Source organism: Mauremys reevesii, linkage group 6 (genome assembly GCF_016161935.1).
Source record: "Mauremys reevesii isolate NIE-2019 linkage group 6, ASM1616193v1, whole genome shotgun sequence".
Classification (NCBI taxonomy): domain Eukaryota; kingdom Metazoa; phylum Chordata; order Testudines; family Geoemydidae; genus Mauremys; species Mauremys reevesii.
In genome coordinates, this window is record NC_052628.1 from 19640513 (window position 1) to 19662704 (window position 22192).

The following is a 22192-nucleotide window of genomic DNA, read 5'->3' on the forward strand; positions in this document are numbered from 1 at the left end:
TTGGGTAGGACTTAATGGGTAAGGACAAGCTAGTAAAAGAATTTGTTGGCAATTTGGACAAGGTTGTTACAGCAGCATTTTGAATGGACTGAAGAGGGATGTTGAAAGTTTTTTGTCTTTTGGATGCATATTCATTAAGGCTGAAGGACATTGTTAAAGAATCCACCATACAATGTGATTTCCTTAACTTTGGTGTTCCTGTTCACATTCCCTCTTAATATAGCTAGCACAAAATGTGGTGTTCCTTCTTAGGCCTTCGATAGCAGACACTTACCTGTAGTTTGTAGCTTTGTAAAATGTGTACTGTTACTGTGAATGAGTATTTGCAGCAATTCAAAGTACCATTGCCATTGCAAATTCCAATATGTTGCAATGCAGTCAGATTTGTTTATGTAGATAACACGTTATACTTAGGTACCAAAAATATAATTAAACACAAGAGCTAGAAAACTCTATAACTGTTCAGAATTTAAATGTTGTTATGAACAATAAAATCAAACATTGTTAAACAATTTAACTTTTGTTTCCAAGGTTATGGACATCCTCATGTACTGCCTTGAAGGATCCTTAGTCAAAAAAAAGGGACTTCAGGAATGCTTTCCAGCCATCTGCAGGTAAAAGCACTGAAGGAAATGATTTGTGATGAATATATTCTCTTGCTATAGCTCACTTATAGCCATAATGTTTACACTTTAAAACTTCAGATTTAGAGTATTTTAAGTACAGTAGAACCTCAAAGTTATGAACACCAGTGTTGTGAACTGACCAGTTAACCGCACAAATCATTTGGAACTGGAAGTACACAATCAGGCAGCAGCAGAAACAAAAAAGGCAAATACAGTACAGTAGTGTGTTAAACATAAACTACTAAAAAAAAAAAAAGAGCAGCATTTTTCTTCTGCATAGTAAAGTTTGAGAGCGGCATTAAATCAATGTTCAGTTGTAAACTTTTTAAAGAACAACCGTAAGGTTTTTTTCAGAGTTATGAACAACCTCCATTCCCGAGGTGTTTGTAACTCTGAGGTTCTACTGTAGTGTACAGTTTTTCTAATCCCTATTACATCTGAAAAAGAGGAGGTAGGTCAGAAAATAGCAGTTATTGAAAATGCTTCTGTATAAAAGTCCACATGGTAAAATACTGTTCATTTTTATGTTGGCAGTATCTCTTAAAACTTTGCCCTAGAACTCCAATGTTGTGTTGTTTTCTCTGTCATAAACAATAGAAAATGGTCAGGTTCTTTTCTTTCATTATAGTTGTAACCACCACAGTTCGTTTCTTTTGTTTGGTAATAATAACTCTGTACTTCTATAGCATCTTGCAACCCTGGATTTTAAAGTGCTTTATAAACTTCAGCTAATTAGTTGTTATCCTCATTGTACACATGGGTAAACTGAGACAAAGTGAAGTGATTTGTGAAAGGAATTCTGGCAATGATGGGAATACAACACAGATCTTCTGAGGTTTAATCCAAGTCCTGTGGTTTAATCTGTTGTTTGTATTATCATAACATCTAAGAACCCAGTCATAGACCCAGGATCTCGTTGTGCTAGGTGCTGTACAAACACAGAACAAAAACAGTTCCAGCCCCAAAGCGTTTTCAGTCTAAGTGTAAGACAGGAGACAACAGATGGATACAGACAGACCAACAGGGTTGGGCAAGGAAGCAGTGGGGAAATATTGGTCAGCATGATAGGCAGTATTCTCAGAGCACCAGCAGCATAACTGTTGTCAAGATTTTTGTGGGCATCATGACAAAGGAGAGTTTTACACGCTTCCTTTCCAGTCTAACACTGTACAATACTCCATAAAAGAGGTGATTTATCAACACATCTATTTATCCTTTCCAGAAGGGGGAAAATATCTGCAATACTTTTTCCTCAAAGTATTGGTGGATAATTGTATACCTACATTTAAAAACAAAGGACATATTTTAATGTAATAGTGCTTCTGCACAAACTTGATAGGTGCTTATACAATTAAAAATAAAGCATGTTGCCTCAGGCACACCAGGACGAGCGAGAGCTATTTTTGGTGTAAAATGAAGGCTGCAACTATTTCAAAATAAGCAGTTAAAAATAACACAGTGGTCTATATTGGGCCAACCTGAGGAGATTTAGTCACGGTCTGTAGGAATGCTGAGGCCAAACTGCAGGCAGCACTGTCACAATTGAGGTCTTTGACCTATGACAGAATAAGTCTTCCAAGGGTACTGAGGAACCAGCATTCATCTAAACACCTGCTTGCCTACTTCCTTTTCTTGATATAATCATGTTCAGCAACATTGCGATGTCTGTAGCAAAGTGTACTCTCGTAACAGAATTTGGCCATATCACAGGTGTACTCCTCCTTTATGTGGCTGTTTGAGCCTTACTCTTTGAGTGCTGTTGGACTATAAAGCCATCCTCACCAATTACATGATTTTGAAAGCAAGTGTCCATTCTTTTCTTGGTAAGAACTAGCTGCTTTGATAAAGCTAATAACTGGAAAATAAAGTGTAATTACAAAGAACTCAACATGGAAGTGCATCAGTTTTATAAATACATATGGTATCTGTAGACCAAGCTGAAGAGAGCATAGAGCAGAGTAATGTTCTACAGAATATGCATTTTCAAGAACTTCCATCCTAATCTCTCGGGGCATAATACAGCTGTCCAGTTGGAACAAGCAAAATAACTGAGATAATAAGAAACAGTCACTGAAAAACAACTGGGTTTAATAAATCCTGAGTTTGTGGCAATTACCACTCACTCTTCATACCTTTGAGGACAGATGAGTGGATGGAAAGGGATCTCTTCCTGCCATGTAGCTACTTTACACTCTTCTGTCAGGTGACCAGGATCTGTACCTCTCTTTTGACCTGCCAAATCGCTACCATCCTCATGATTGTGTTATTCCTGGAGAAGGAGACTTTGATCACCTGGCTCTTAAATACCTATCTTCTACTGTGTCTCCCCATCTGACCAGTTCCCCCCAGGTGCCAGTAAATTGTGCTGTAAAGTGCCAGTTTCATCCTTCTCCTCAGTTGTTTTTAACAACTCTAAAGATGCAGTCAAGCTCCTTGATAGCTCTCTGATACATTTGCAAAGGTTTTACTGCTCCCCCACTGGCATCTTTGGAAGAAGAACAGAATTTGGAAACACAGAACAAAAATTGACTTCAGAGGATACTTACTGTGTGACAGATCTGCACTTCTCTTGTTGCTAATTCATGTGTCAAGTAGTGGAACACAAATGTTCCCATCTGATTGGTTTTTTAAAAATATTTTTAAGACTGTCTCTAACATTAGGCCAGGGGAGCCGCGATCAGTCGAACCTGCTCTGGGCTAATGGGGGTTGCAGGAAGTGGCGCGGACTGGGGGATGTGCTGGCCGTGGCTTCCCGCAGCCCCCATTGGCCCAGAGAGGCAAACCACGGACAGTGGGAGCCGCAATTGGCCGAACTTGCAGAGGCGGCAGGTAAACAAACTGGTCTGTCCTGACAGGGTGCTTACCCTGGAAAGTCACGTGCCAGAGGTTGCTGACCCCTGCACTAGGAGTATAGGATTCAATTGAAATTAAACTCTCAAATGTCATTAGAACCCTGTTGCTGGTTTTAAAGCTGTCTCGTGGTCTGTTGTGTATAAACTGCTGAGAGAGTGTTAATATTTTACTGACATCAGAGATTGTTTTTCTGTTCCTTTTGTTTTTTTAGAATTATCATATTATTTTAGCTAGTCAGGAACATGGTGGTTTTCTTTTTCTGTTCATGTTCGTATTGGTGGCGGTTTGGCATTTGGGGAGTTTTGAAAGGCACAAAGTGTAGGTAGGCTTCTAACTCCCACTGACATTCAGTTCAAGATAAATGCCTGTCATTTGTGTTTTTTAAAATCTCCTCTTTTGTTCTTAAAGTTTAATACTCACAGATAATAAAATGTGATTTATAATATGTATTTATAATATTCTTAGGCTATTATAAATATTCATATTATAACATATTAACCATGTAAATTACAATATTTAATATGTCAGGGGGTTGTATTTTAATGTAACAGGCTATAAAAAAGAACAGTTGCAAGAAAGGAACTATTATACCCTTGACAGGTATGTCATGAATAAAGATAATCTTCCTTCCTTCAGATATTTTAAAAACTTTAGCTTGAAATGTAAATGCAAGGGCAAGTGGGAATTAATGCAAGAAATCTCCCCATCCTTTTTTCATTTTTATAGTGGCACATTGTCTTTACATTTGGCTAAATTGCTAGCAATATCTCCTACTGTACATAGTTATGGCTATTGTAAAAATGATACAGCACTCTACCGAAGTCATCTTTCAGACCAATGGAAAATTTCATATGATTTTAGCAAATCATTGAATCTCTGGAGAGATTCCAAGTGGTAGCACTTTGGCTTAATCCTATTACTAATTCTTTTAATCTCCTAATGATCTCCCTCCGATACTGTATTAACTGTGCACACCTGTTGTGACTGAGTCTGTTACTTCAGCAGACAAACAATATTATCAGGCATTTTTGGCTTTCCCTTCTCATACAGTAGTCTTTAAATACCATATCATGGCTATAACAACCAATCTCTGTTTGCTGTTTTCAAGCAAAGTCCTAGTTTGAGTAGTTTTGTAAAACCCATGGCTTTAAAAAATAGTATGCTTGTTCAAATATTGGATTATTAACTTTCCTTTAGTTTTCCTTCTGTCTTAGTGGCATACAGATTTAGTAGTCATCTTATTAATGACTGTGATCCTGAATCCACCCAATCTGGCTAAACAACATATTTTACAATATTTGATTAGGGTTGATATCTAGTTTTCCCCTTGCTTCTGTCATGTTTTATATAGACTGATTTTTACCAATGCTCAATAAAATGCCAGACAGAAATCATAAAAGTCCAAATAAAATAAAATACAGAAGTGCAGTGGGTTGACAGTAAAGTATGTCTGAAATTTTGAAAATGCTCAAGATAAAGTTGAAGTCAGAAACATTTTGTATGGTTGAGAAGATTTCCTAAGAATCATGTAGCCCTGATTCAGCAGCCTGATGCATGTGAATAGTCCTATTGAGGTCAGTGGGACTGGGCATGTGTTTAGGTACCTTGCTGAATCGAGACCTTAGGATGGAATTAACTGATGTTCAAATGTTGCTGTGTATTTGAAAACAGGAAGTTAGTCTGAATTTGAAACAACAAATGTTCCTTATTTTGCTTTTTACAGTGGAAGACTGTCACAGGAAGCAAATTTATTAGAGCTAGAACTTTATTTCAAAGACTAAACAAAACAAGGACTTGAAACAAAATTTTAAAAACAGATAGTTTCTGAGTTTCTTGTAGAAATCCAAGGAATTACAACTTAGTAGGTAAAGGTGCTGTCACTCATGTTAATTCTTAGTCATCGGATTTCAGTGGAGGCCTGATTTTGTAGAAGGGAAGGAACAAAACTTTAAAATATGACTGAAGAATATCTGAAGTAAAGCCAGACCCCTTGCAGCTAATTGCAAGACATTAAAATTCTAAATTAAGATCTCCAAGATATCCAGTGAATGTATGATAATAAAGGGAAATGTATTACCTACACAATTAATATTTGTTTTTTATTTGTAACTCACTCATTGTATCTTGCCTTAAATTAGCTTTCAGAGTGAGGTACCACGTTTGCCTGAGTGACTGTGTAGTACCTAGGACCATAGGGACCTTAGAACACTACCACATTAAAAATGATAAATAATTGTCAGATACTTGGACAGTATTTTCCTGTTATTACTTGCACAGAGCTATAGATAGATATGGAATGTAATGACAAATACACGAAGATAAAAAATGGGCCCTAATTCTTAGTCTAAATTGTTACAATCTAATAAAGTTTATCACATATTTTCAATATTCAGCCTGCACTCACTATAATATTTGGTTTAGATGCCACAACATATTTAGTAAATAACATACTGACCACACCAGTAATTGGATGGTGGTTTACAGTAATGTACACTAGTACATAACATCTTTTTACAGCAATTGAAACCATCTGACACGTAAGTGGATATATAATAAACATTTTCTGAGAAATAAGGAAGCAAAATATTTAGGATTTTTTCACTTGCCAGGAAGTGCTTATTGTTTAGAGAAAATATGGTGTTTATTCCACTGCTATAAAACTACAGCCCATATTCAGTCCTGTTGTAAATGGGTACAGTATCTCTGAAGCCTATTTATGCCAGGGTTTAATATGGCCCCTGGCAAGTACATTGTGAAAATTACTGCACATTACAAGAAACATACACCACACTCTTCCAGTCTATGGAGCCGCTGGTCATTATGGCATATTAGGGCTAAACTCCACCAGTAACATTACAGCTGTGTAATATGACTGATGTAGTGCAGGGTGCAGTACCACCTGCTGTCCCTGGGGCACTCTTGGTAGGGCTGAACCCCAGTTTTAGTGCAACCCCTGGCTCCCAAGGGGGGAATTCTGTGTCAGTGGCACACAGACTGCAGGCAGCAGAGGAAGGTGGCACAGAGCAGGGAATACAAGCTTCTACAGGAGTAGGCCAACAGAGGCAGACTCTGCACATGTTCCTTTGCCGCTTCTGCTCCTTCTTTTCCACTCCACGGAGATGGGGTGTTAGGTTAGGAGGAGGAAGTGTTCAGAGCCTGAGGACGTTTTCTAAGCCCTGGCAGGTTGTAAATCTGAGGGGTAGGCTGGTCTGTATTGTGATCCTGGAAGTGTTTGGTGAGAAAGGGTTCTGTGCCATGGAGAAAGTAAGTAGATAGAAAGAAGAAGGGTTATTAGCCTGGAGGATAGGGTACAATGAAGGGGTGTTTTGGGGCAGGTGGGGTTGCAGTGTCACAAACTCCCATGATTTTATAGCAAGTCCCATGATATCTGGTGATTTTCATAAAACCCCAGCTTCAGGAATTACTTGACTTATGTAAAAATCTAAGATTTCATTTTGAAACAAATTTAAAAGCAAGTTTCTGAGCTTCGTTGTTGTGGAGGCTGTACAATCCCAGCTTTATTATTTTTAAAATCTCATGTTTTTTAAACCAATCTCATGAGTTGGGGAGGGGGAGTCATGGCCTTGACTCATGATTTTTGCATGCTTCAGTTTGGCAATACTCTGGTTGGATTGGAGGGAGCTGAGGTGGCTTCAGGGTGTTCTGAGCTGGGAGGGGAAGAGTTTGGGTTGGCAGGGTTAAATGGAGTCAGATGGTGAATTAGGTTGTAGGTGAACTGACGATGTGCATGGATAGGGATTGGAATTGAAAAGTAGGCTGGATGGAGAGAGGTTGGGCCTAACAGAGAACAGTAAAGGGACCACATTGCCCATTAACGTCTGAATTTTTCATTCTGGAACAGAGAGAGAGTTGGAGAGGAGGAGGGGGGGGGAAAGTGTGTGTGCAGATTGCTACCTGCAGCCCCACCTCTAATTTGGGGCATGTCTGCCACTGCTACTATAACAGCATTATTTATTCAGTTTGACCCAAACTCCTCAGGTAATAAAATAAAGTGGATGCTGAGATGGAAGTTGTCCTTTTGCCCACCACAGCTTTTTCATGTACAATAATAGCCCAGTACTAAGAGCATAGATTCCACTAAGCTGCCAAGTGTGTGTATGGATACATCAGCTGGATTTGCCGGAGTGGAATTGCTGTCGAATCTAAATTTAGATGTACATTGGCTGCTTGGAAATCATTATCTGTAGCTGAATTCCGCTGTTTGGAAGCTTAGAAAGCGTGAGTCATAGGATTGAAAATATTTAACTGTGAATATATTGTTATGGAAAGAAATATTCATCACTTGCAAACTCTCTAAAAGGGGGTGGAGGCATGTTAAATAGATATTACGGCCAACAGATTAAACCATGATACTATTAAGAAAAAATTTGAGAAGGATAATATGGTATTAAAAAACAAATGAAAAGTAAAGAAGACTAAAATAGTCAAGAACTGAATGCAAATGGACTAGAATTGGTTTGGGGGGCTTTATTATTATTATTTATTATTATTTAAAGGTGAAAACAAAAATCTATTTTCCAAGGAAGTTTTTGTATTTAAAAAAAAAATTTGTTATGCAGACTGATTCGTCTTTTCAAGAAAAAAGCTGACTCAGCTGTCTGTCTAAATGGGCACTTAAAATCCAGTAAGGAAATGACTTCTGTCTGCTTTGGTCCAGCAGTTTGTGATGTTCTCATTTCTTAAAAAAATCTGCTTCTAACATGTGGATTTTACCCAGGCAGTGGAGCAGCAGAACTAATGAGGGATACCCCCCCCCCCACACACACACACACACATACAAATGTTCAGATACCACTTGTTTGTTTGGTTGGTTTTAGTACATATTTTTCTGCGAGAATAAATATAAAGTCTTGAGTTTACTGATTGTATGAAACAGTTTTACAAAATTCCTGTGACAAATACTTTATTAAGTCTGACACAGCTGGTGTAAAATGTGGGTATGAATTTAGCTAAGTGGTCCCCAGCCATATTCACTGAATATCATTCAACCTTACATACCTTATATCAAGTTCATATTCTTTAGACCTTGAGGACATCTGTTTGCCCATAGCATTATCAGTTCTCACCCAAAATACGCATTCTTCCCTCTGCATGGCTCCTGGAATGCAGTCTTTACATGTGGCTGGGCCTGTGTTTCCAACACCTTTTTTTACCCTTAATGAGGAGTGATAAGACAGAATAATTTCAGTGCTGGTCTTAACTGATGGATCTGAAAGCCCAGAAATCAAAGAAATTGATCAGGCTGGTACCAGGGAAGGAGAATAAGAGGCTTGGTATTGAGGTTGGAAACATTCCCACTTCCCAGTGCAGTCAAGCAGTCAGAGATCTTCCCACCCACCTGCTGATGGATCTTGGGGATGGAGTGTTCTGACAGAGAACAGGACATAAGTTAAGTCTTAGCAGCTTTTTATGCTCTAATGCGCTATGTCCTTGACTGTGCAGGTCCTTTTAATAGCAATAACGCATGGATGGAGGAGCAGTGGTGGGCAGAAGTTGTGGGAAGATAGGGCCTCCGAATTTTATTCTAAGTTATTGACCTCAGCATAGTGTCCCAAAATTAGTTTCAAAGTGGGTAATAGGAGAGGGCTGTGGCAGATGTCAGTGATACCACTGGTGGAAATAGGTATGAAGAACCTTCCCTGTGGGTCACAGTTCCTGCCACAGGGAATGACCTAGTGAAGGCATTTGCTTTTGGGGCACTGGGTCTCTGGGGAAATTAGATGATGGCTGTATCTGTAGGCAGTTGGAGCCTTGTGGTTTGCATTTGGGAGTACAGGGACCTGGGATGCCAGGATATGTTTTATTTATCAAGTAAATTAGTTAATACGTATGCAACTGCATGCTTTTAAATTTATACTGGCTTTATGTGAGGTTTTCTGGACTGACGACACAAGGATGGACAACTGTGTGGCTGGTGCAGGCAGACAAGGCCAGACTGTGTCCTTCTCTTTCCTGAGTCGCAGCAGATGCTTGGGCCAATCTTGTGAGTCCGGCCCTAAATTTATGCACTTACTCCTTCAAAACAGAGACCCAAAAGTATAATCCAGACTCTTCATTCCCTTCAAGCCCTTTACCCCAGTGGCACCTCAGATAGCTCAGTGGTTTGAGCATTGGCCTGCTAAATCCAGGGTTGTGAGTTCAATCCTTAAGGGGGCCATTTAGGAAACTGGGGTAAAAATCTGTCTGGGGATTGGTCCTGCTTTGAGCAGGGGGTTGGACTAGATGACCTTCTGAGGTCCCTTCCAACCCTAATCTTCTATGAATCCACTTTTTTACAGCCTGTTATGTGCTGTTTTTCTTCCGGACTACCATTTTGCATCGTAGAAATGAGTGCATGATTGTTGTATTTGTATAGTTGATGCAGCACTCTAGTTCCTTCAAGAAGAAAGGTGATATATCAGAGTAAGATTTTGTTAGTGGTCGTATTTTAAGCCATATATATGGACAGAGCCATATTTTTACAGGATGACTAGCAATCTCACATAGAACCTGCTAGAATGAGATTTAACTATCGAGAATATAATAATGGGCGCTTTTACTTTTTAAAGGTCTGATTTGTGTTTTATCAAAAAGGTATTCTGAAGTTCCAAAGAATTTGACTTTGGAATAAGGAGATTGACATTGTGTGTCATGTTAGAGGTGTAATAATTGTCTGGACTTTGAAAGTGACTTTGTTTTAAAGTAATGCTGTGCTCATGCACTGCATAAAGTATCATGTGACATTAAGAAATACATCATAGTTCTCAATTCTTTCTCAGCTGGAAGAATATTATTGCCCTTTATACCTATTGTGATTCATAGCTTCTTATGTAAAGATACTGTCATTAGTTTGGCAGCTTTTTCCTTATCTTTTTTAATAATCGTGTGTAACCGAGTGGCCCTCACAGGCACCTCTTGGTGATCCTTTGCCTCAGTTTCCGTTTTGAGTTCCCAGAAACTCTATGGAAGCATGTTCTCAAGTCCATCAATATAACTTATTAACCAAACATAGTACAAAAGTCCCAGAGCATAGTCAATATTACCCCAGTGCAGTACTCCCAGAGTCCTTAGAATCACACATCCTCTTGGCCATTTAGATAACACATACTTGGTTCCAATATCTTCTGCCACACCCAGACTCATTGCAAATCCTCCTTCATCCATCTACCAGAACAGCCACTCTAGACCTTCCTTCTGGGGTCAACCCCACTCTTCCCAGTGGGAACTCCCATGGCCTCTCAACTCAGACCCTCTCTTAGGCCTCAGCTCTGCAGCAAAGATACACCAGTGAGTAAACCCCTCTGCTGTTCCCCCCTCCTTCAGACCACTCTGACCCTTGGCTCTGGCTCTCCTGCCATCAACCCTCTCCAGCTCTTGGGGCAGGGGAGAGGAGACCAACAAGAAAACCCCATGCTGCACATCTAACTTCAACACTCTCCCAGGAACCTCTCTTTGGCAACTCGCATCTTCTGCTCTGTCTCCTGACACACTGGATTTTACTTGGTCTCCTACAGCCCCCTAGGTGCCACCCTGCCTCTTAACTGGCCCATCTTGGAACTTGTGGACTGAAACAGGAGAGCTGCACCCAGTTTCATTTAATGGGCAGCAACATCCCCCCCTTCCCTCCCTTTACATCCTGTCTTTCCTTTCTGATGTCCAAGCAGAAATATTTTGGTACTGTTCAGTGCAGAAAGGTTCTTATTTAACCATTCTGTATCTAAGAGTTGTCAGTCTTTGTTATTTTATTATAACAAAATTCTCATTTATTCAAATATCTTATAACGCCTGTGCATGCTGTTACCTAACTTGAAAAACAAGTGTCATAAGTCCTGAGATATAAAATGTCTTCCTAGAGTGCTGCATTATTTTATTAGGAGTCAGTTGGGGGTTTTTTGCTAAATGAAAAGTATGTTGGAGACTAGTAACCAAACGATAGCCTAATAAAATCTCTTCAAGCACTAATATTAATGACCAGTTAACTTTCACATCATGACAGCAGATCAGATCTCACCTGTTCCTTGTTATAATGTTCAATGCAGGTTCTACATGGTCAGCTATTATGAGCGGAGTCACAGAATAGCAGTTGGAGCGCGCCATGGTTCAGTGGCCCTGTACGACATCCGGACTGGAAAATGTCAGGTAAATAAATCATTGTGACTTTCTCCCCACAGTGTGTGTGGAAGTTATTGAAAGGAAAGAGAGACTAACTCTGCGCCAGTTGACATGCTGAGCTACTGGAACATTATGGAGAATGCTAAGGGGATCAATAGTTTAATGAAGGACTCAAAGTATATAGAGGCCTACTGTCTTCATTCACTGTGACTGAATGGCTGCCATAGATGGGTTAATAACAGAAACCCCAAATAAGGTGTTACTTGTGGCAAACTCCTCTGAAATAAATCTCTTGTATTTGAATTCTGATTTTATATTTGTCTGATTTTTCAGTATGAAGAAAATGTATTTATTTTTTTCTACCATTCCCCTTTATAAAATATACCTGTATTTCAATTATATTAACTTTTCTGGTTAATATAAACAAACAAAATGTGTAGTTAGATGAGCATGATAATGTCAACCCAAAACAATAGGTTGCACAGTCAGGTTATGGTTCAGGGTAAATTTTTCAGTCTTTATATTGGAATGATTAGGACTTAGTTGAATATTATTTTGTAGTTGATAATTTTTCATAAAATAGAATTGTTCATATTCTCTCTTATTATTGGTAATATGTTAAAGTCCTGGTAGAATTCCAAAAGCTTTTAGATTAAATGTAAACTAATTATTTAAACTAGGGCTGTCAGCTAATCGTGGTTAACACAAGCGATTAACGCAAAATAAATTAACTAGATTAAAAAAATTAGTCATGATTAATCACAGTTTTAATCCTACTGTTAAACAATAATATAATATCAATTTAAATTTATTATAAATATTTTGGATGCTTTTCTACATTTTCAGACATATTGAATTCAATTACAACATAGGATACAAAGTGAACAGTGCTCACTTTACACTATTATTTTTATTACAAATATTTTCACTATACAAAAGGTAAAAGAAATAGTACTTTTCAGTTCACCTCATACAAGTACTGTGGTGCAATCTCTATCATGAAAGTACAGCTTACAAATGTAGATTTTTTTTTTACATAACTGCTATCAAAAACAAAACAATGTAAAACTTTAGCGCCTACAAGTCCACTCAGTCCTATTTCTTGTTCAGAAAATCGCTCAGACAAACAAGTTTGTTTACATTTACAGGAGATAATGATGCCCAATTCTTATTTACAATGTCACCTGAAAGTGAGAACAGCATTTGCATGGCACTGATGTAGCTGGCGTTGCAAAGTATTTATGTGCCAGATGTGCTAAACATTCATATGCCCCTTCATGCTTCGACTTGTAGATTTTTTTAAAATCTTTTTTATAGTGCAAATATTGATAATCAAAAATAATAATTAGGGCTGTCAATCACAGTTAATTCACTCAATTAACTCAAAACAAATTAACGCATTATTTTTTGACGAGCGTTAATCACACACCAGGCTGCCATGCTCAGGGGAGGCACTGCTGCATGTTTCTGCGGCACGGGTGCCCCTCCTCCCACTGCTCTGCTCCACTGCTGCTCCCGCCCCCTCTCTCCCTTACCCATGGAGCCACCCTCTGGCCAAGCTGCTCCCGACTGGGAGCCTGCCTCCCGTCTGCTGTGAAGAACGGGGATAGGGGGTTGATGTCAAGATGTTTCCCCTCCCCTTGCCCATGTACCTGGTCGCTGTTGAGCTGGCACTGGGGAACAGGGGGAGCCTGTCTGCTGCTGGCTCAGGAGTGAATGCTGCCAACAGCAGCTGCTGCTGGCTGAAAAAGCATTCAGGCTCCTGAGTGCGGTGCTCAAAGAGACAGCGCTCCCCCAACACACACGCGCGTGCACACACACGCACACTTCCCCCCAAACACCAAGAATGGTATTCTGTTATTGTTTCACAGTGCAATTAAAACTGCAATTAATCACAACTATTTTTTAAATCTCGCAATTAATTATGATTAATTTTTTAATCATTTGACAGCCCTAATTTTAACTACTTTTTGTTTTGTGGTTTTTATTTGCTCTTTCTAATTTTGTGTATACATATAATGTTGCGTGTAGTTTCCAGATAGACAGCCATGGAGACTGAAATCCTCTGTTTATTTATAGAACAGGAAAACAGCAAAGACAGTGGTACATTTCCTCATGCTTCCTCACTTCTTACCTGGAAGGACTACCTCTAGGAGTAAGGGTAGTTCAGTGTCCATTCCCAGCATCTGATCCTTGACTCCTCAGCTGAGATTACTAGCAAGGCTGTCATTTGTGGTAGTATTTATTACGTGAACATCTATCCATTGGGAATTGGTTTGAGTCTGAGATCACCAAATTTCTTTTACAAACAGCCATATGAGGGCAACAGACTTTATCAGCTGACAACCTAGAGGTGAAAGCCTCCACTTCCTATTTCTGATCCCCTCAGCCATCAGCTCCTTTACATATCCTGTTTGGCTTAAAGATTGAATCAGTTCCATAAGACTTGCAAAGCTTTAGGAACATACAATCAGACTGACAGTTGACATTTTTAAAGTGATTTGTTTGTAATATCACCTGAAAGCTAAAGAAATCACTAGCTCTGATTATGTAAATCTCCTGGCCTTTATGGAAGGCTAGCCTGGATTTTAATCATTGATTGTGTTCCATCACTACAAACTGTGAGTTATTTTCAACCCTGTTATCACATCAGCCTTGACGTATCAAACCATGGGAGGCTGTTTGATCTGGATAATGTTATTTCTTGCCTATAGAAGCTATCCCATTCTGCAGTTTTCAGACCCTGGCTACGGCCTACCTTCTCACTGCAAAGGCACAGTCAGTTCCTTCCTTTTCTCTCAAAATATGTTTTCTTGACCCTCTTTGCCAAGCGTGCTGTGAACATTGCACCACTTTCCACTCCATCCATTCAGCGATCAAGGTCATAGTATGGCTTTGTATTGAGCATTTCTGTCCATTCAGAAACTCGTCATGACATCTTTGCTATGTACTTGGTTTCGCTGGAAGCTGGGAGTGAAAAACCAGCTTCTGGGTCTCTCTTGCCTGTGAGATAACCAAATATACTTTTTATGCTAATTTTTAAGTATTTAACCATCCACTTCACTATAGCTCCATTGTGCCTGTATATTCTCATTTAAGGAGAATGACAATGTACCCAATTCTTTAATTTAGCTACTACATTTGTCCTTCACTTTGAATTTTTAAATTTTCAACTTTATATTCATTTACTAAAATGACTCTTGGATAAACATATGGGTATTTTTATTTCTGAAGTAACTCTAATTTTGGGAAATATGTCCCCACAATAGGATTTCCAAAATGTGCCATAAAATGTCTTAAATTATCTACTGGTCTAAAATAGTTAAAAAGCATCAGAGGTGTTGATAGACAGGCTAGTTAAGTGCTTACAGCTACATGTATGCGTGTGGTTGCATCTGCAGTTAAAATCTTCCCTCTGGATTGGTTTGCCCTTGGTTTGGCAGACATGCTAAAGTATCTTATCTTACTGATATACCGCCTTCCCTCCCCCCCTCCATTCTTTTAGAATGCATTCTATATAATAACCATTGGCTTTGTTGAAAGAGATTGTCTCTGGCTAATGTTTGCAAGTCATTTATCTATAAACACCCTGTTTTTATTTTTAGTTGACATTTTAATTGTATTAGATTACTGGAACCTAATCCCGATTTGTTTCAATAAATGGTTTGAAGAATACTGTAGTTAATTGGGCATTTTAGTAGAATATTAAGACCACCTGTTTCCTTACTGTCCTTCAGACTCTAAATAAATCATGTGACGGGGCAGATAATTTTGGTTGGCTGGGAAGGGTATCCAGAGTAATTAAATATTACCATTTGCAGTTTTGATTTTTTTTTTTAATATCATTTCATAATATCAGAAAAATTTGATTAGAGGGGAAAACAAAAGCCATCAGTTGACTTTAGGCTTCATGTTCAGAATCTGATCATTTGAGGTGCTCCTAACCCCATGTTGCCTATGGGAAGGTGCTCAACATTCATGGAAACAAAACCCTCCATTTCTTAATATAGATCATTTTACTACAGCTAGAAAGAGCCTTCTGTGATGCGGAAGAAGAGGGGAAAAGAAGTGGGGCAACAGGAGAGAGGTTAGCTTACTGAAGAGCAGAGGAGATATTTATAGGCTTTGACTGGCTCTACAGCTGAATCCTGTAACATTTTTTAAAAGAGGAAAATGTCTACCATCAGACAGGAAGGATGGGAAATATTGAGAAAGACCGTAAAAAACAGTCCCCTCCAATTTCCTCTTTCACTTTGCTTATTTAACATATTTTGGTGACCCCAAAGGTATTTTGATCCTGAGATAGATATTAAAATGGTGCCTGATTTACAGATTGAGGATGAACAGAATAGTCTTCCCAGCGATGAAAATAGGGAGTAATCTGATGACAAACTTATATTATTCCAATTTAAAGATTTAAGGGTTACATATTTATAAGGGCTCTTCTGCCTGTCTCTTTATGGAATTATAAAGTACACACAGAAGTTGTTTGAACACTTACTTGAAGGATGCTTCCAGAATCCAGCAGACCAAAACATATTTTTTAAGGAAGAGTTTTAAAACTTCAGAAACAGTTTTGAGAGCAGAAGACTTAAAAGTACTTCTGGCCCGGGCAACTTGTCTGGTTACTGCAATAGTTGCAGTGAGAGCTGACTACTTAAGTGGATAGAAACATTTCAGGTGCTTTTCCAGAACTCTTCGCAGCGTTAGATCTTAATGCAGACGCTGCTTATTACATTCTATGAACAGTCATCAGAAATTTGGTATTAACATGGTTTAGACAAGGGCCAGCTGTTATTGTATTGAAAAAAATGTATTAACCATGTATCATTTAAAAGTGATCAGATGGTTGTATCTGCTTTTGTAATATAAGTATAGAAAGCAAAAGAAAGAAGTCCATGTAAATAGCTAAGGCAACTTCAGTGGACTTCAGAACAGGCCATTAAAGAGCAGCTACAATACCATTGACAAAACATCAAGAGGCCAGTATTGATGAGATATGTAGAAAGTTTAGTACATTTTCTGAACTTCAGTGTTTGTGAAATGTAGATGTGTTGCTCTAAAAAGACACTTCTCTTTTGCATACAATGTATTTGTAGCCATGTCAGTCCCAGGATATTAGAGACAAGTTGGGCGAGGTACTATATTTTATTGGACAAACTTCTGTTGGTAAGAGAGAGAGCTATGTGTGGCTTAAAAGCTTGTCTCTCTCACCAACAGAAGTTGGTCCAACAAAATATAGTACCTCACCCAACTTCTCTTTTGTTAAGTTTCACAAAGAGCTGAAGTTAGAGCTAGCAGTAGTACTTTAGCAGTACTCACACCTCTCTTTGGCTATCTGGGTACAAACGACAGTTTTTCACTCTTGGGTCCTCAAAATCTGGCACTTAAATCCATGTCTACACATTTAAATAAGTAACATAGTTTTCCCATTGAATTTAAAAAGAGCTCTAGGTGCTCAGTACCTAGTAATTAGGCCACATAACTATATGCACTCAGTTTGAAAATGTTAGTGTTGTTATTTTTATAGAGCTTCCTGGATTGCCATATGTGAAACTGCACAGAAAGGAAGCTATGTTCTTACTGTAAATGTCAATTCATTTGATTTTTATATATATGCTAATACAGGCCCTTTCTATACATAGTTCTGAGTTTCAAGAAAGAGATCTAGATTGTTGAGTTTAACAAACAATCAAGTATCAGAGGGGTAGCCGTGTTAGTCTGGATCTGTAAAAGCAGCAAAGAATCCTGTGGCACCTTATAGACTAACAGTCGTTTTGCAGCATGAACTTTCGTGGGTGAATACCCACTTCGTTGGATGCATCCCACTCCGACAAAGTGGGTATTCACCCACGAAAGCTCATGCTGCAAAACATCTGTTAGTCTATAAGGTGCCACAGGATTCTTTGCTGCTTTAACAAACGATGTTTTTCTAATCATTATTTAATAACTTAGCATGTTGAGTAGCTTGCTAGCTGCTGTTCTTGAGGAAAACACACAAACAGATGACATGCCGTTCCACCTGTTCTTAAGGTTCCCATGGAAAATCTCAACCTCCTGTTGTGAGAGATGGATAAGCAGACTGTCTGGATTGGCATATATGTGACCACAGAATTTGCATCTACAGCAAAGAAGACATTTTAGTGTATTTCAGAATTGTTTGGAAAACGTCCTCTTTATTACAATCCAGAATGTGTTCATAAACAGACCATATTTGTGTTGACTAAAATACACAGATGTGTTTCTGTACTAATATCATTTGGAGTACAGTTCCGATTATATGCTACATTTTCTAGCAGACCATAGTATATTTCAGCTAACAGCACTGGGGTGGATTTTCGAAGTCTCAAATGGCAGTAAGGAAACTCAGTGGTAGTTAGGCATCTAACTGCCATCTGTGCCTTTGAAAATCTTGTCAACTTTGTATAAATCCATACTTTGGTTAATATTCAGTATAGTATATCAGTTCCAAAGGAATAAGATACAAATGTGAATAATAGGTCCATAATATAAATATTTACATATCATAGCACACGCTTTAAAACTGCCGAAGGCAGTGTTATGGTGTTTGCTGTGAATGCCTATTGCAGTTATGTAAAAATATTCTCATTACCCATGAAGCCATTGAAAAATTCACATTTTTGCTGGTATTGCAAACATCAATCTATTCTACATCAGATTTCCACTTTTTTCACAGAATAAATTCCCTTTCTGACTGGATACAAATCTAAATCTGGCTTTGGTAAACCTTGTAGGTCCAAACTCAAAGAATAGTTTGGGGAGAAAATTACCATTTTTGAGATCAAGTGACTAAAACAAAGCTCAGTTAAACTGTGATGGCCGCTGGGAGTTGCTTGCACAATAGATATTTAATATACATCTACAAATTCTAAGCGGGGACCACCCTCTTCTATGGAGACATTGGCAGAGAGAGGCCAGAAAACTCTGTGAGGCTCAGAACATCCTCTGTAGTGGGGGATAAGGTAGCTGTGGAGAGGATAAAAGGAAAGATTCTCTCGTCCCCCAGGACCAGTTAAAGAGGGTAATCCTTGATCTGCTGAGACAGTAGACATCTTGCGTATGCCCCTTCTTGAGGTTTTTTCACTGGCTTCTGTTGCCTTAGCAGTCTGGCTACTGAAGGAGCCATTCCATCACTGTCTTGTGTAGGCATGGCTGTGGAGGGGACTCTGTATGAGTTAATGTTGCTTCTCACTCCCAGATTTCCACATAGATACCTGATGATTGAACAGTAGATGCTGATCTCTTGATTCATCCATTCCTGCCCTTAAAGTCGTGTGGAGGAAGACTCACCATAGTGTCCATGGGGTCCCAGGAGAGCTGGAGGGGATACTGCTGCAGAGATCACTCCTCCCTTTCCAGATTGTCACAGGGAATTCCACTTACAATAGGTCCACTCCTCCTATATTAGCAGTGGGAGCAATTCCATCTGTATGATTTTATTAAGCAGTATAATTTACAAACATGGAAAAAAGCCTTTAATGATGCTGTAACAAGCTGTGTTCCAAAGAATACTGTTCAAAGTTGAAGACTCTGTTATAGCAGAGCTCCCAGTACAAGTTTCATTTGGTGTATTTGCTGTTGGTTTCCTGTAGTTAATTAAAAGAACCTTAGAGTGGAGACATTAGCTATTACAGTTCCTCTTTTTCTCTCGCAGCAGCAGCATGCTAGGATACAGTATGTCAGAGCAGAATTGATTTAGGAATTCTGGATCTTTATAAGAGAGAAATATATCAGAAATCCTCAAAAAATCTTTGCATGCATTTTCTTTTTTTATCTTTGTGGTGTTGGTAATGAATGAGGCATAAAGAAAATGGTAGCACTTTACTCTGCACTTTAAAATATTTATCGTCAATTAAAAAAAAACCTGTAAATGCGGTCATCCCTTCATATGCAGTTATACTAAAGCAAGCACCTTCTAAAGTCCTGTTTGTAGTAACATATGTATATTGTTTCTTTTTAATTTACTTAAATTGCATTTAAGATTTAGCACAAAAGAGTGTGGTATTTTTTCATACACTTCATAATATAGTTGGTAATCGTGCTCGGCAACAGAACGAGGTGCTGTCCGTTGTATATATTCTGCTAGATGCAGTTATTAGATTTCTGTGAAATAGGGTATTGTTAATGGTCAGGATTTTATTGTCTGGTTGAAGGAAACAGGGAGGCACTTCAACTTTGAAGTCAGAAACAATTATTTTGTATGTATTCATTTTTCCTTCCAGCATATTTTTATTCAGGTTTTGGGAAAGATGGTTGTACGCAGAGAAATTACATCTAATGATTAATACGATGATGGATGTGGAGAATCACCTTTTCCTTAAGAAATAATAAATCAACATTTAGTTGTGATGGGTTTTTTACTTAAAATTTTGCAATATTAGTGTCACACATTTAACTAGGTGTCATTTATAAAAACTACCTGTAAAATATTGACTCATAGTACCAATAATCTGCATTACGATATTATCCTTTTTCTTTCTAATAATTAGTTATTTTGTATCATACATAAATGTATTAATTTAATAATTTTTTTCCTGTGCATTACTTTTTAAAACATTTGGTTACAACATTTAAAATATTAAATGTTAGACCCTAAATTTATAAAACCTGATGCATTTCAGCCATATACCTAGAATTTAGAACTGTTATGCATTTCAAGTGTCTAGCTATAAAACACTTATTGCTTTTAGAAAGCAGTCAGCATCCCTATTGTATTACATCATAAGTATTCCAAATAAACATCACTTTCTCTCTTCTAGTCATTGTTTATAATTTAGTGTAGAGAGGATCTGTTTAATCGTGTTTCTCTTTAGCTACATAGATTTTTAAGCATATTTTAGACAAAAAGTATAGATTCTTTATTTTAACTAAGTATTATTTTTACAGTCCTTTTGCTTAATGTCAGCTGCATATAAATTTTGAATTATTTCCCTTTTTAGGATGCTTTCCTGCAGTGGTAATAGTGTATTGTGGGAAGTTGAACAGGGTAGTGTCCTTCCCATGGCTGTATTGATTTGCCCTTCAGCTGTTTGCAGTGCATAGAGAACCTAGGGCCTTGTTGTTGATTATCTACACAATGTCTCTGTGAACATTATTGACCCACTGCCGCTTACTGCCTGTGGCTCTTGATTTTTCACACCGTCTCCATGACACTCATAATAAAACATACTATCTTATTGCTACTCAGCTCTGGAAGCCAACTGATCTAGCCTTAGAACAACTGCTACATTTCTGGAGAACATTTATTGTATGTGGAGTAAAATGTTGTAGCAATTTTAAGATTGTGTCTTGTGCTCTGTTTTAGCAGATCCTATATACCAAGGTTCAACACCACACTATAAAATTTTATTTTGTTGAAAGGAAAAAGGGGCTTACAAGTCTTACACTGTATTTTTGAAAAAGAGAATGAAATTGTACATGTGGTTGTACCAGAACTACTTTTGAAACATTTCCCTAATGAAGGGCACTTCAGAAGAGTAAAAGATAAAGAGACCTGGTGAAGATGTTAATCTGAGACAATTTTCAAAATCGTAGAAACTTGAGCGATGGATACTAAAATAACTAGGATAGATAGAAATCTCATACATACACTTTGCCTTTCACTTAATTAGCTGTCAGCTTTTAAAAAAAATTACCAGTACATTTTCTGTAACTTGATTTTGTAGTAATTTATAATAGTCCACCAGTGTATTAACACTATCATAAGCTGTACGTTGGGCCATTTCTGTAGAATACAATAGTATATTTTTCCATAAAAGGGATTATTTATTGTTTACCTGTAGTCAATTCTGTTACGTTTGGAATTTGTACAGTGTTTAAGGCTACACATTCTGAACCTAGCACTGTTTAAACTGGAATAAATTAATAGATACCTTTTTGAAAGACATTTTGAAAAATGATTGCATTTATTCAAGTTTTGCTATTGTCTTGACTTAATTTTTGCTTTGGTACAAAAAGAGTGTTTTGTGTGAATCAGAAAAAAATAACAAAAAATTATTTTAAAAGAAATATTATGCTCAAACAGTCATTATGAAATTTTAAAAGATGGACTTCTCTTTTAGTTAGTAAGGGCCTGCCCAGTTTCCCCAGGTGATTAGCAACCCTTCTGTAGAGCACTAGCTTCCAGGAAGGACCATAGTACCTTGTAAGATTAGGTTTTCTATTCTATTTGTGCTCTTGCACTGTGTGTTAACATGAGATCTGTGCACCATCCAGAGGTGCATTAAGTAATTTAACTGGCATTGGTTACGTATGGTGCCTCTCCCAAGGGGGAAAATGGTGTATGGATTATTTTCATAGATTTCAAGGCCAATGGGACCATTATGAGCATTTAGTCTGACCTCCTGCATAACACAGACTGTAAGACTTTCTTGAATTAATTCCTGTGTAAAGTCCAATAGCTGTGTTGAACTAAAACATATCGTTTAGAAAAACATCCAATCTTCATTTTAAAATGTTCAGTGATGGAGAATGCCTTTAGTAAATTGTTCCAATGATTAATTACCTTCACAGTTAAAAATGTGTGTCTTACTTCTAGTCTGAGTTTGTCTAGCTTCAACTTCCAGCTATTGTACCTTTGA

The 22192-nt window shown here is 38.0% G+C and overlaps 1 protein-coding gene across 5 annotated transcripts in view; it reads left to right on the forward strand.

Moving 5' to 3' along the window:
* The window catches only part of WDR7 (WD repeat domain 7), a 359332-nt gene that overhangs the window by 286827 nt on the left and 50313 nt on the right, over positions 1-22192 (forward strand). For all 5 annotated transcript variants that reach the window (XR_005600425.1, XM_039544674.1, XM_039544673.1 and 2 more), the window contains 2 exons: positions 532-614; positions 11519-11618. Coding sequence is in view for 4 of the 5 variants with exons in the window: in XM_039544674.1 (XP_039400608.1) it covers positions 532-614; positions 11519-11618 (183 nt within the window). In the remaining variant the exon portion in view is untranslated. The remainder of the gene's footprint in view (positions 1-531; positions 615-11518; positions 11619-22192) is intronic.